The sequence below is a fragment of the Peromyscus maniculatus genome, chromosome 16 (assembly GCF_049852395.1).
Source record: "Peromyscus maniculatus bairdii isolate BWxNUB_F1_BW_parent chromosome 16, HU_Pman_BW_mat_3.1, whole genome shotgun sequence".
NCBI lineage: Eukaryota > Metazoa > Chordata > Mammalia > Rodentia > Cricetidae > Peromyscus > Peromyscus maniculatus.
Window position 1 is genome coordinate 27332352 of NC_134867.1, and position 16502 is coordinate 27348853.

Below are 16502 nucleotides of genomic sequence, written 5' to 3' on the forward strand. Positions count from 1 at the left end.
AAGACCTTAGCTGATGCGAGGTGGGTTCTTGTGTTGTGCAGGATATATAAGAGTCTATTCAAAACTCACAAATTAAGCTTCAGTGTAGGGTCTGGAGGCTGGGGTGCTTTGTTAAGATCGAATAGGGCAAGGAAATAAAAAAAATAACAGTGACACAGAAGTTAAATCTTCATCTCTTTCAAGGAAATGGTAAAATAGATAGACACCAAAACGCACGCATAAAAAATAAATAAATGGACCCACAAACACCCTTGGATGGAAACAATGCCTAAAACTCACAGTGAATCAAACCTGTGAAGGAGGAATTGGGGCAAAGAATCAGGATTGTGAGAGAGTGGGGAATAGAAACTCCCAAAAGGTGAGTCGATATCTTCCTGAGTGAATCACACTGACTTGAGATCATCTGCCGAAGTGGGCAGGGGCTTTGCCCACTTCAAAAGTAAGAAAGCAAAAAGGACTACCCTGAGGGCTGAAACCACAGGAGCAAGCAGGTACCCTTGACTTCTGGGAACCGACCAGCTGTAGCTCATTTTCATGACGAGAACTCACCAAAAGGGGAGAAACTCCCGAGCTTGTAGTAAAAGTGTGGAAGGTAGGACAACTGAGACAAACAAGAAAAATGAAACTGTATTTTTCCTGTGAGATTTTAGTTTATTTTCACAATGACCTTTCTGCACACAAGCTTGGATTTTAGCACAAAATACTTTGTAATATTCGATCATGTAGCTGTACCTCGGGTGATGTATCCACTCCATTGTTGAGGGCAAGTGGGTTATTTCAGTTTGGCCAATTATTAAGCTAGTTCTATAAATATTCATGCACAGCCTTTTGTGTGAACATGCGTTTTCATTCCTTTCACCCTCCAGGGAGGAAATGGTGAGGTTTTAATGTAAACCTGATGTTCATTAAAAAAAATACTAAAACAGTATCTATGATGTCAGGACCATTTTCATTCCCAATAGCAATTATAAAAGTTCTGGTGGCTAAAAACACTGTCCTCATTTATTTTTCAGTGTTTTAAATTTTTCAATGATTCCAGAGCATGTGAAGTATTACATACAAGTGGATAAATCTGTATTTTATTAATATCTAGTGATGTTAAATATTTTCTTATACTTAATGTTTACCTATACATTCTCTTTGGCAGTTACTATTGAAGTATTTTATTATGAATTTCTTAAAATTAATTATTAATTGTTGTGTCATATGTAATAGATATTAATTTCCTTGTGACAATCTTCTCATGTATACATACAAAATCATATATATAATATAAACAAAATCATATATATATTATATATTTACAATTTCAAGGTTGGCCTTGAAATTACTATAGAGGTGAGGATAACCTTAAACTTCTGGTTCTCCTACCTCTATCTCCTAAGTGCTGCAATTACAAGCATGTACTACCACAAAATGTTTACGTAGTATTGAGGATTGGACCATGGTTTCTGCACACTGAGCATTATACCAAGTTGCTCCCCAACCCGGGATCACATACTACTATGAAACACAAATTCTTTTTCAAATATGTGTTTCTCTTATATATTTAGTCATTTACGTTCCCCAGGGTACTGAAGTAAACCTATAGTAGAGCAAAGATATTGTAGAATATTATTTTAAGGTGTGTTACTTTTGTTTACATTGCATTCGTTTAACTCTGTGAAGCTCTGTTACTGTGCCTGTCTAAAACACATGCTGGTCTAATAAAGAACTGAATGGCCAACAGCAAGGCAGGAGAAAGGATAGGCAGGGCTGGCAGGCAGAAAGAATAGATAGTAGGAGAAATCTAGAAGGAGAAAGGAAGAAGTAGCCAGAGAAGGAGGAGGATATCAGGGGCCAGCCACTCAGCTATACAGCAAACTACAGAGGAAGAGGAAGAATTACTGAAGAGAATGGGAAAAGCCCAGAGGCAAAAGGTAGATGGGATAATTTATGTTAAAGAAAGCTAGCAAGAAAGAAGCAAAGCTAAGGCTGGGCATTTATAAGTAAGAATAAGCCTCTGTGTGTGATTTATCTGGGTTAGGTTGGTGGGCCCCCAAAAGTGTAAAAACAACCAACAACACAAAGGCAGAGAGAAATGATAGCCTCACAGAAAGAGAGAACATTTAAATTGGCCAAAGAATTCTCCTACCCTAACAGTAGACTAGAAATGCAATGGAATAATAGATTGAAAGCTTCTCTCAACATGCAAGTAGAGACCCCACTTACATTGCTTTGTGACCAATGACAACAGGCTTTTGGGCAGGAAATGGTAGAATTCATCTACAATTTTATCACTTGGGAAGCTGGTAGTGAAGGCTCACCAGCTGGAGTTGATCCTGGACTAAAGGTAATACTTGTCTCCTTCTCTACCCCATCTCCACAACCCTAACCATAGAAAAGGCTAATTGTGGGACGCCAGAGAACAATTGCTATTAAAGGAAATCTGAGTGGGCTCCCAAATGTCTTTGCTGAAGGTAGTTCTGAAGAAGATGTCACTGGAAAGCAGACACATTAAAACATTGGAAGCAGTTAAACTGACATAAATATAGACATATATTGAGTTAAATAGAATATAGATTAAATTAATATGTTGGGGCTTCTAAGGACTGCAAGTACAGAACACAATTAGCATATAAATGACTTGATGTGATTGGATCTGTATGTTTTAAGAGATTGGTAAGGGAAATAAGGGAGACCTCTTCCATAGTGGTATAGGATTCAAAAATAGAACACATTTAAAAAGGAAAAAAAAATAAGATTTGAAATTAGAGAAGACTTTTATTTTGAAAACAGCATAATTAAGGTAGAACTTCCTTTAAATTCGGATAACTATGTAAAAGACTGAATTATGACTATACAGAAACACACAGGAACCTAAGAAGCATAATATTAAGCAGAATTCTCAGAATGCAACCTCTAACCTGTAGCTGTTCCCCATGTTCACAAACACATGCAAAGTTATAAGGATGATATACAACTTGAAATGAGAAAAATATGCCAAGGAGCTCAAAAGTGATGTTCTGATAGTCCTTGTCTCTGACAAAATTCAAGGAATGTAGTAAAGTGGAAAACACACTGCTGGTGGCAGCATATGCTTTGTGTGCTATTTTATACATGTCATATTTTCCATAATGAACTAGGTTTAAAAACAGAACCACTCCAATTGTTTATATTTGTTTGCATACTTGATCAAGAAGACATAACACTCAAATCATTATAATCAGAAGCAAGAACAAGAACTGTAATATGACTTGACAGCAGTACAAAAGATATCAAGTAATATAAAAGTGTGTGCATGATAAATCAGATAAAAGGAAATTATTCTTCATGCTTTCTTCTTTTGTATTTTGAAACACAGTTTCTCTGTGTAGCCATAGCTGTCCTAGAACTTGCTCTGTAGATCAGGCTGTGTTGGAGCCCACTAGGTTTCCTAATGGCTGTACCCAGCAGGACTGCATTAGAGGTTGACTGGACCATGGGCCTGGGTACCAGGTGTTTATAAGGGTCTAACTAGCAAGGGGGAGGTCTTTTACTCCACCGCTTGGCATTGTTATAAATAGACCTTTGGAATAAAGTTCTGGGCTGGTGGACAAGGAACCTGACCCACCCGAGCCTATCCTGTGTTTCTCTCTGTTTTCTCCTCCCTCTCTATTTTTAAGTAAGTCACTTATCACTCATTCCTCATGAGTTCCTGCGGTAGATAATGGTAGGGGCTGGTTCCCCACAAGGCTCCAACTCAGAGATCCACCTGCCTCTGCCTTCCAAATGCTGGGATTAAAGGCATGTGCCACCACCATGCAGCAAAGTACTTTTTAATTGACAATTGTTCTGGAGTTTTTTGTAACATAAAACATTTTTCTCTTTTCTACTTTTAAAAACTATATCAAATAATTCTATTATAGTGTTAGTGAATATGTACATTGTGTTGCTATATATAAAATAAAGCATAGTTGTTAAAAAGTAAAAATTAAAAACACTTTAGAGATGAACATTTCTTGGAAAGGTATAAAACTGATTCAAGAAAATTAGACTGAACAGATGCATAATAAGTAAAATGACTATATTGACAATATGTTAACAACACACAGAATGCTTGCAAATTAAAACCCATGTCTCAGATTACACCACTGGTTAAGTCTATACAGCATTTTAAAGAATTTTTTCATAGTCTTCTAAAAACATGAAAGGGGGGCATATGTAGTTCTCTCATTCTATGAGGCAGTCTCACTCTGAAATCAAACCCAGACCAACACATCTTAAAAACAAAAAATAAACTATGGACCACTGTCCTCTTATAAATTGGGATGAAAAGCTCTTACTAGCAAACTGAAACCATCAATGTACAAAATCCATACAACAATCAAGCAAGGTGTATTCTGGAAGTGCAAGATTTGTTTAGCATCTAAAACTCAGTTACTGTATTATACCATCACTATGCTAATAGATACAGAACATGTTTTGTTGTCAAAATCCAATACCATCATTTCATGACTGAAAAACAAGCCAAGGATGAATAAAATGGAGTTTTTTCGTCTCGTTAAAGAGCTAAACATAAATAGCAAAAACAAAGAACAACAATCTCTCTAAAATCTTCATCTTCTTACTCCTTTTCTACATTTTTATCTTCTAAGGGATTATTTTAGGAATGACAAAGACTTGATTTTCCTTTTGATTAAAAAAAAAAGTCCTGATCTCACTGACTGAAATGATACAAAGGCAGGCATACTTTAAATCATATGTTGACAGCACCAGGGATGACTCACTCCGGCCTCCCCAACACTTTCAACAGACCAGGAGGAGAGATGTAATAGCTACTTAGTTCTTACAATGCCATTTCTTTCTTGTTTGGACTTTGGCCACATTTAAAATAAATTCAACATCTATTGGCAAGAATCTCACCGTTCCATTCAGTAGAATTAAGTAGACAGTACATCAAGGGTTTTTGCTACAACTGCATCTTAATAAGATCATTATGTTTTCTTTGGAGCACAAGAAATGTGACTGGCATGTGTTGTACAGTGGTAAAACTAATTCAATTCTTTAAAAGTTAAAAGGCTGATATATTTCCATTAATTAATTGCAAGATAATTTTCTCAGCAGCTTAATTCATCTCTTATAACTTTAATTAATTCTAGAAGTGAACTAACTCTTAAGTTTATCTTTCAGGATAGATTTTTATCACTTCAGTAAAGACCACAAATCCATTCATTAAAAAAAAGGCTAAGGGTGGTAACAACACCATGCAAAGGGTGTGTTTTCTGCGCTTAAGAACTTAAGAAAATTAGTTTTTTGTGCAACTCAATTAAATCAGTAATAGTAAAACTGTTATTTGAAAAAATGCCATTTTCCTTCACTATATAAATTAAATTCCCCTTGGGATTTTGTAGATTTCTGAAGCTATTGGAAAATTGTAATGTAGGAATGTACATAAAATTATTAACGATTTCATTAATGCCAAACACTATATATTTATTATAGTTGATTATATTAAGAAGAAATATTTAATAGATAACAATTTCGGAGTTGGATTTTCAGACCTACATATACCAAAGATATACATTCAAGAAGAAAGCATTAACATTTACACTGGTGAAATCCTTATTTAATTATATCTAAATCTCATTTAACACTTTATGCTAATTTTTAGGATAATGTTGAACCACTGGCACCCGTGTGATCCATCCCACTCTAATATGGAAGAAAATTACTTACCTACCACATTTATATAAGAAAATCTTAAGTTTATGCCCTTAAGAAATAACTAAACCACGGAACAAATACTGTTTAATCCCTCATCCTGTTTGAAGCATGGGACATTCCACTCTGCAGTGGTTCCCGCATTGTAACCTCTCTCAGTATCTCTGCTATCCTCTCAGAGGAAGCCCTGATGTGTGAGGACACAGGCCACTGGGATGTCTTCAGGCATCCACTCCAAATGAGCACTACAATGCAGCTTGTGTTTGTTCTCAATCTAGGCCTTTCTTATCTGACAGTATTTCTTCCCTTGTCTTCAGCACCATGGACCATCTTGGTACACATTGAAACACAACAGGGGGAAAAAAGTGACCTCATCTGTTAATTTAGTTAGAGGACCTGGTCCAGCCAGCAGACAAGAAATGCAGGTAATTATTTCAAACACAACTAATTCTTAAACATCCTTTATCAAGAAAAAATTAAATGATGACAAGTATAAGTTATCACACTCAAAACAACACCACCCCTACTTCTTCTAACACATTAAATAACGCCAAGGAGGTGGAGGGATACAATGGTCATTGTTCATTACAAGCTGCATTTAGTGTACTATACTTTATTTTTCTTCCAACTTTATCATTTTCCAGTCTTCCATATTCTAACCATTCTTCAAGGTACTACTTCCTCCACGGAGTCTGCTCTTGTGATCCTTAGCTTTAGGGACCATAGAGAAAGAATGCATAATAGTTTAGTTTCTTAGGGCTCTTCTGCAGGCTCAACTATAAATCTTGTCCTTACATCCATGAGATAATTCATTAAACTTATAATAAGTCTCCTTTTCAAATTACTAGAGACTATATGAAGTTTTATTACTTTCAATCAAAGAACTTTTGAATGATGAATTTGGCAAGTTAGAGTTCTTAATTATTATTTCAATATTCACTTTTGTACTCAGCTATTGGATAAATAATAAATATTTAGACCTGCTCAGTCCATGTAACAGCCATTAACTATGCAGTGTGTGGGGAATTGAAATGTGGGTATTACAAATATAAATGTGTTATAAATATAAAAAGCACACACAACTTTAAATTTGCATTAAAAAAGTTGTGAACCTGTATGCTTATTACATATTGTAAAATGGCATACATATGTATTGGATTAAAGATAATACTAAAATAATTTCACCTACTTTTTAAAAAACTTGTTAAACATCTATCAAAATAAAAATTATACATATAACTGCAGTCTTCTCATTTTATGATAATCCTAATATTCAATGATTTGTTTTTCTTAAATCTGGAAACATGGGAAAGAATGAATATGATTATTTCAATGAATTCTAGAAATTTTTACAAGCTTGTTTTACAGTAGGTTCATATATATTTAGGATGCCCAGAAAACTCATTGTATTTATTATATTCAATTGAACAGGGAGGCAGGGTTATTGCATACAGATAAACAGAGTCTGAGCTATTATATTAGCTGAACAGGCAGGCAGGCTTGGCTAATCCCAATAGAAGCAGTCTCTGTAGAGGAGCAGTCTTCAGGCCATAAACTTTCCAGGGTGGGGGGGAGAGCTACAGTGGAAATTTTCAGCACACACTGTCAATATTCACATGACTGACATTCATCCAGGACTTCACTAGCTTCCAGCAGATGAGTGAGTAGCCCAGTGGGTTATTAGAATGCAGGATTGAACTGGAGGAAGTGTCTTACTGAGGTGTTACCTTCAGAAGTACACCTTGCCCATGATCCTGTCTCTCCATTTCTCTGTATCTCAAGTGCCCCTGAGGAAGGTCACCTCTTAAAACACTTGTTTCCACTGCCGTAATACCCCACCGCATCTCAGGCCCAAAGTGACGGAATGGTGACCACAGAATGAACCCTCTGGAACGTTTCCTTCCTTAGATGATTTTTCCTGAGTATATACCACAGCCACATACATGTACCAAAATGGATTTATCACTAACACAAACAGTACTTACTTGGTATTTTTGCAGATTTTTCTGCTGAAAAGAGAATATACATTTTGTTTTACTAAGATAATAAGGCAAGGGATTTGTAGCATGTGTCAATGGACTATGTAAGTGTACCTAATCTCTTCAGGTCCTTTTCCTACTGATTAAAAATTAATGAACAAATATAGCTTTCCATTGCCTGTGAACATGTTTCTTTGAATAACATAGTCTCTTTTATAGATGAAGATATGCATGCTGTCAAAAAAGCCATTCTTCATCTCAACTGTCAAGCTATTTAATTTTTTAACACTCTTACTAAAATCAGCAGGAATTTTTTTTAAAATTATTTTAGTTCAACTGTAATTATAGATAACTTGAATAAAATTACTTTGCATGATGCAGTTTATGTACACTTTACAATTTCTAAACTACATAAAGTATATTGAGAATTATTTCCCTTTCAACGATGAATAAAGGCAAGTAACTGCCAATTACATTAAAAAACTAATGACTCTGTAAATGCATCATACAAATTGGATTTTTCTTTTTTCTTTTCAGTGAGTGATGATTATTTGAAGAAGTGCATCTCATTAACTGTATGTTTATAACATAAAATACACAGTGAGATGATTATTCAAAATGCTAGGAGATAGGCTTTTCTTAGAAAAGGAGATGGGTCATATCTGTCTTCTACCACCATTTATTAAATTTAATTGGTCAGGCTTCAAAATATAATTTCAATGGAATCTGAATTACATTGACATACTTTGAGACCTGTGGAGTTTCTCCTGCAGATTTAAGGATTACAAATTTACAAATATACAGTTTTAAAAGAAAACAGTTTGAATTTGGAGACTTGTGTTTTGGGGATTGCTGTAGCTGGATGCCTTAAACAGAAAATCACAAACCTAAATAACTTAAAGTTCTTCACTAATAATTCTTCTACTTTAAATACTAGCATGATTAAGGAGATAGTACCTACAAAGGACCCAAGTCGAAACCAAGATACAATGAACTATCCTTTAAATGAAGGAACAAGTAATGCTTTCTCAACTCATGATGAACTGGTATGCTTCGAGAATTAACAGTTCTTCTCCACTGAATGCCATAGTACTGTCTCAATTACTAATAAGTACATGTCACAATGTATGTAGGAACATCCTGCCTTTTGAGTGTACATGCTACACAAAGAGACCTGAGGGAAACCAGTGTTTGTCTTCCTCTCCATGAAGATCTATGTTAATGACAAAGAAAAATAATTGGCTGTGATTGGGCTTCTCTACTGTCTAAACTCTTGCTCTCATGTATTAGCAGAAAGTCATATCCACAAACTTCTTTAAAAATCATTGTTAATAATAATAGTAATGTCGAGTACAATATGAATTTACATAGCAACAGAGAATGTTAATGTTCATAAAGTTCGTTTACCTTTAGTCACATTGTGCACATGAAGATTTTCTTGTCTTGTTGGAACTGTTTATTAAAAATGCATATTAAAATATAAAACTTTAAAGTAACTTTGCATTAAATGTTTGCCTCATTTTAAATATTAAATTATGAGATTAGAATAATTGCAGTGTTATAACTAGTTTCTCAAAGTAATTTTCAACAATTTCATTTTATATTGAACTAATATCTAATGAAAGTAAGTGGTAACAAGATTATCATTCTACTGTTAAAAAGAGAGATACAACAGTGATGCAATTATTTAGAGGATTAGTATTTGTGGAAAACAGTTCACCCTGAGCACTCAAATACGAATAAACCAAACTTATCATTTTAATTTTTGTCAACCATGCTTTCTTCTTGGTTTGGTATGGATTTCTTAAATAATTAATGCCTCTGAAAGCTTTCCAAATGATTATGCTAAGACCAACCCTGACTGTATGATATTAGGCAGCTTACTAATGTAAACCTAATTTTAAGGGGAAAGGAAAACTGACATATGGTTTCCAGATTGTCCACCAGTGGCAAAATAAATGAACGCTTAATTTCTACAATTTATCTTTCATTCATTAATGTTTTGACCATGTCATCACACCATATTCACTAAAGATTCCTTTCCATCAAACAATACCTTTAAAATGCACACATTAAATTAAAGATGATATAAATAAAATATAACTCAAATGATTCTGGCTTCAAAACATTGGCTTATTTTTATCTTTTCCTGGTAATATATATATTTATCTTTAATGTTCTTCAGTAAAAATAACCCTTGGATATCTTAAATAAATGTCTGCATTCTTACATCTTGAAGTTTGGTAATGAATTTTGTGTCATCCATATCCACAATTCAAGAGTCATATGTATGGAATTTGTTTATCAATAACAGGTAGGTAGAATTTACTTTGGGATCTAAACTTTTATTCCCTTGATACTTAATAATAACCATGTGAAGACGATAACTTTTAATGTTTAACTGAAATTTTGATATAACCATTAACCAATTTTCATAAATTGCTTTTCTTCTTCTTCTTCTTTTTTTTTTTTTTTTTGAGACATACAGCCGGGCAGTGGTGGCACACGCCTTTAATCGTAAATTTGCTATGTTTACCTTTATTTTGCTTTTCAGATTTTTCAGTTTTCTTCTTCCCTAGGAAGAAAAGATGACACACAACAATCAGCTTGTGAAACTTTATGTTTTCATTCATTCTTGGACAGCTGAAAATGAGTCTTGAGCCCATGAGAAGGATGGGTGATCAGGGCTGTTCCACTTTGAGATGAGTAGGGACATTCTAGGTATGAAAAGAAGTGTGCTACTTATATTTAGCTACCTGTATGTATAGTGCCCTTTGCTTTTACTTATGTATTTTGAAGAATAAGACTACAGCATTAAAAAGAGAGATTCAAAATAGAAGCAGAAAAAAATCTAAATTTACATTGTTGCTGTAGATAATTAAGATTTGACATTGTATAGTAGTTTCTCAAACTAATGGATATAAACAATAAAAAAGTCACTTGGGATGGCTAAATAGACTGTGGAAATAGATTAGCAAACAATGATATTGACTGACTGATGGTTTTCCTTAGTATGTATTTTAGGCAAGAATGAGAAATAATGAGTGAAAACTAAATATATGGTGGAAATGTGAGGTATGTTTTTCATTCACTCTTACAAGTAGGTTTTGGAAGTCTTGTGCTTGTCTGCAGATGAGAACACAAAGAACTTGAGCATTTGAGCAACTTTTTTATGCCTGTTAATGCTACACGGTTAAAGACAGACCCAGGTTACAACTATTTTCCATAATTCAGTATTACTTCATTTCTGAGACAAAATATTTACCTGAGTCTGTGACTTCTGATGTTCCTTCTTTAGAAGAAAATAGTTAAAAGAGAAAGAAAAATAGAAGATAACAATGTTTATTTTAGTAGGTAATTGAACTTTATTTTCAGATATTCTTATTAAATCACAATAGACAAAATGCCAAAAATGACAAAGAAATATTCTGAAAATTAGTACTTCTAAACTACAATGAGACATCTACTTTGAAAATGGATTTATTGTACAAAGTAAGTAAGAACCATCCAATATGATACAGGTAAATTATAAACTATATAAAATTACAATATAAATTTTATAACTCTGTTGCATCAATGTTTAACTTGATCTCATAAATGCATGCATTTCCCATTAACTTTTATTAAATTTATTAAATTTTATTAAATTCCCATATATAAGATTCTGTGCCATGGCAATGAAATGAAATTATCAAAGGCAGTGTAAACTGTAGCAGCAACTGACTTAGCACTTAGTGATGTGAAATGCCTTTAGTTGTAACATTGCTTAAACTGTATTTGTTTTTTCTCCTTTAGTTAATTCACAGACTAATAATATTCTAAATGTTACTCAGCAAGTTTTTTATCCTTAAAATTATATGAAAAGATCAATATTTACTGAAAATAAATCTTTCAAACTATCAAAAAGTACCTCTTAAAACACTAATTTCTAGAAAAATTACATATTTAGTTATTAATCCTCAGTAAAATTCTTGGAGCTACTTCTATATTTTTAGAAGTAAAATAATTTTAATAATGACTATATAAATTAATAAGTTCATAAACAAAATATTATTTTCTCATGGCAATCATTCTATTTTACCTGGAAACCTTTTATTTTGGTAATATTCTTTACATCAGCAGTGATAATACAAACTAAATATGGAAACAATTTTCTCCATTGTAAGAGTAATATCTAATGTTTAAGGTTGACACTAACTCTTCAGAGGAATCCATAGCTTTTTTTTTTTTAGGAATGTTATAATGCTATTAAGAAAGCAGTTGGTCCTTGGCATTTAAAAAATTTAAAGTGAGCTCCCTCTCTGCCGCCTTTCCTTGGGGATTGTTCTAATCCTTGAACAGAGCCAACCATACTCCTCACTCCATCTGTTTGTGCCTGCCTCCGACACCTGAAGGCAGTCTCTACCTGGGAACCTACTGTCCAGCAGACATGGGAAACAAGAAGGTGATCTTCATTGTATTTCACTTCTCTTTTCTATTCCTAATTCCCCAGTCTTATCCTCAGCCCCATAGCAGATCATTTGCCGAAATCTGTCCTCCCTCTTGGCCCCCATTACCTGTAGATTCTGCTTTACTTGTAGGCATAACCAGCTTTCTTCCTACATGTGGATCATTCCAGAGCCCACTTCAAGCTCATCTCCATTCCTTCCTGTCAGCCCTAATACTAGAAATACTTTGTAACCTACCTGGGATCCCCAGTGACCACACTGACAGGGAACAGAAGCATTCCCTACCAGGCAACCCCACACCCCCTAAACCCTCCTAAGATCCAGGGAGAGCAACAGAAACCAAGGAATGCTACACCCACTTCAAAAAAACAAGACCAGATATCAAGACCTAGAATCACAATCTTCCCAAATGCAGATGCCTAGGCACCATCACAGAACACATTTGTTAACACCCAAAACAAAGTGTCTACACCAGAAGCCAGGAACCCTATCTGAGAAATATACTATGAATGAGCATGAGACAAGGTCTTCAAAATAACTCCTACAAAAATATTCAAGATCCTTAAAGAGAATATCAATAACTCCATTAATAAAAACTGCAAAAACAGTAACAGTGGCTGGCGTGAAATCATGAACAAAGTTCAAGTCATGGAAGTAGAAATGGAATCACTAAAGAAAACCAAAACTGAAGAAAAACTGGAAAGGAAAAATTGAGGAAGTTAAGCAAAAACCTCAATGGTAAACTTCACAAACCTTCCACAAACTAATGGAGGAGAGAAGACAAGATAGAAGAAATAGATATCACAGGCAAAACAAAAACAAAAACAAAAACGAAAAAACCTTAAATCTAAAAATGCCAAGAAAATATCAAGGCACAAAACGTCCAGGAAATTTGGGACATTATGAAATGAACAAACATAAGAAAAATAGTAAAGGAGGAAGGAGAAAAAACTCAGGTCAAAGGAGCAGAATATAACTTTTCTTTTTTAATTTTATTTGTTATTGAAAATAGATTGTTTTCACACAATTATAAAATTTCTGATTATGGTTTGTCCTCCCACATCTCATCCCACAGTCTCCCCAATTACTCACCCACCAAAATCTACACCTTCTCTTTCTCTCCCTCACTGAAATACAAACAGGAATATAAAATAATAATAAAATAAAGTAAAATAAGATTTCAACAAAATGATAGATGAAAATTTCCCTAACCTTCGGAAGGAGGTGCTTATCAAGATAAAAGAAGCAAACGGAATACCAACTAGACAGGACAAGACAGAAATTCCCCACAACATATAAATGTACACAACAGAGGAAGAATTTTAAAAGCTGCAAGGGAAAAAGACCAAGTAATATATAAAGGCAGACCCATTAGAATAACACCTGACTTCTAATTGTAGACTCTAAAATCCAGAAAAAATCTGGATAGATGTTCTAAAAATTTTTGGAGATTATGGCCAACCCAGACTACTATACCCAGAACAACTTTCAATAACAATTGACAGAGAAAAAAAGACATTCTATGCTAAAACCAAATTTAAGCACCATCTATCTATAAGACTAGTTGTATAGAAGGAAAACATCAACTTGAAGAGGTTTATCACACCAAAGAAAACAAAAGGAATATATTATCTCAGACTAACATATCAAAAGAAGGGGAAAACACAGCACAACAGCAAAACAGCAGATGAAAAGATACTGCTCATGGATAGTTCTCAGTACTGGTGTTTTTAGTTCCCCAATAAAAAAGACATACTAATTGATAGGATTCAAAGGTAAGATCCATCTTTATCCTGTATGCAAGAGACACACCCCAAAATCAAGGATAGACACAATCTCAGGATAAATGCATGAAAAAAAGCTATTGCAAACAAATAGATCCAATATGCAAACATGTGTAGCCATTTTAACATCTGACAAAATAGACTTCTAACCAAAACTAACCAAAAGAGATAGAAAAAGACAGGATTACCAAAGGAAAACTCAACCCAGAGGATAGTACAATTCTAAACATGTATGCAGCAAACAGAAGAGCACCCAAGTTCATAAAAAAACACTACTACATTTAAAATCATATATTTACTCTCACAGTGATGGTGACTTCAGTATGTTACTCTTGGCAATAGATAGGTCATCCACACAAAAACTAAACAGAGAAATGCTGGAGCTGAATGATGTCAGAAACCAAAAGGGCCTAACAGATCTTTACAGAACATTTCATATGAACACAAAGAAATATTTTTTCTCCTTAGCAGTTTTCATCAGTAAATTTTTTCTAAACTGTCTCCATGCCCAGGCACAAAGCAAGCTTCAACAGATACAAGAAAATTGATATAACAACTTCTATTCTATCTCACTTCCATGGATTAAAGCTGGATATCAATAGCAACATGTACCACATAAAGTTTACATATTTGTGAAAACTGAACAACTCATTACCGAATGGAAAACTTGCTCTAGACAGAAATTAAGAAGGAAATTAAAGACTCTGTAGAATCGAATAAACATGAAAACACAAAACACGCAAACTAATGGAACACAACAAAGGTGGCCAAGATCAATAAAACAAATGATAGCTCATAACAGAGTGACCAAGATCAATAAAGTAAATGGTAGCTCATGCTAGTAGGCATATAAACTTGTACAGCCACTATTAAAATCAGTGTGGCAGTTCCTCATAAACCTGGGAATAAATATACATCCAGTTACACCCAAAGGACGCTGCATCCTGCTACAGAAACACTTGTACACCCATGTTCCTTGCTGCTGTATTAATAAAACCCAGAAATCAGAAATAGCTGATATGTTCACCAAAGAATGAATACATAATGACAAAATGGTACCTATATGCAATAGAATATTACTAAGCTATTAAAAAAAGTCATGTGTTCAGGTAAATGGATGGAGCTAGAACAAATTCCCAGTGAGGTGACCTAGCCCCAAAGACAAGTATGGTACGTATTTTCTTATATATGGATATTAGCTGCTTAGTCTTAAAATATTAAACTACAATCCATAAAACCACAGAGGTCATATATAGAGTATGGGATTATGGTGAAGGGAAGGATCTTATGAATAGAATATGTAGTGTAGATAGGTGGTGGGAGGGGGCCTGGAACAGAAGAATAAAATGAAGAAGGAGAGGAAAGAGCAGGTACTGGGTCAATTATAGACAGGGACAGTTATAACTAAGGACCATTTGAGAAGTCATATGGAAACTTACTATAAGAGAAGCTTCATTAAAGATGTGTGTGTGTGTGTGTGTGTGTGTGTGTGTGTGTGTGTGTGTGTGTGTAAATGCAATTTCCACATAATGGGGCAAACAAAGCCCTAACTCAACATCTTTTTCCACCAAATGAAACTTGCTGTGTCCTCTAGTTGAACTGTTGTTCAAAGATGCCCCAGGGAAACCAGCAAATAACCCAAACTATTGCCAAGGTTGCACTCCACAAACTGATGGTAAAGCCCTGCTGTTGAAGATAATGTCTATATAATTCAATGAACAGGAAGAAGTCAAATTGGGGCACACCTACAGCCATAATCATTACTTACTAGTGTTTATGGTACTGGAAGGTACTCTTCATGCTACTAATGGAGAAAACTAAACACCAACCCATTTATAAACCCTTGGATTTATGATGGCAACCTGCTTGCAAGATCCACTGGTACAATAATGGCACATAAATTTGGGGAGTAACCAAACACTACCTGATTGGATTAAAGATCCACTCCACAAAGTGGAAATGGTGGCCAATGCTGCTCAGGTTTCCAAGAATCTAAGACAAAATAGGCCACAGGCCCAGGGGAAACCCAGATACAATTGTTCTCCTAAAAGATCATAGCAACACAGTGATTCCTAACGACATTCTGCTATACCTTAGGGCATCTTCTTGCTCAGCCATCATTAGAGATGCCTCCTTCTTAAGCACACAGTACAAATATAGCTGGACAGTGTGCATAGTGACAGACGTTGTGACACTCAGTACTAAATGGGATGTCCCCATTAATTACTTTCCCTACAGACTCGGAATTATGCAGAAGAGGCGGCATATAGATTGTAAGAGCCAGAGGGGATGAAGGACATGGAAGAAAAAAGGCCTAGACACAACAGAACTTAGGCACATATGAACTCAAGAGACAGTGACAGCATGCACAGGTCATACACAGTTCTGGGCCAGATGGGGTCCCAGTGCCTAGAGGAAATTTAGGCACAAGCTCTTATCCCGAACCTAGAAACTATGTCCAATTGATAACCATTTGAAAATGAAAAAAAAAATAGTTTTTTCCAGGGAAGATTCACTGAGTATACAAACCACACTTAGGGGTAGGCCCCATGCCCAGCAGTAGATGGCCAATACAAAATGAATTCAAACTTTTGTTTGTTTGTTTGGTT

The 16502-nt window shown here is 34.8% G+C and overlaps 1 protein-coding gene across 20 annotated transcripts in view; it reads right to left on the minus strand.

Annotated features, from left to right (window-relative positions):
- Trdn (triadin) overlaps window positions 1-16502 on the minus strand; it is a 373213-nt gene that overhangs the window by 21125 nt on the left and 335586 nt on the right. For 14 of the 20 annotated variants that reach the window (XM_076552516.1, XM_076552525.1, XM_076552513.1 and 11 more), the window contains 4 exons: window positions 10927-10953; window positions 10198-10236; window positions 9069-9113; window positions 7668-7691 (listed from right to left, as the gene is read on the minus strand). In XM_076552516.1, coding sequence (XP_076408631.1) covers window positions 7668-7691; window positions 9069-9113; window positions 10198-10236; window positions 10927-10953 — 135 coding nt within the window. The remainder of the gene's footprint in view (window positions 1-7667; window positions 7692-9068; window positions 9114-10197; window positions 10237-10926; window positions 10954-16502) is intronic. The other 6 variants (XM_076552515.1, XM_076552512.1, XM_076552520.1 and 3 more) reach the window with 3 other exon arrangements.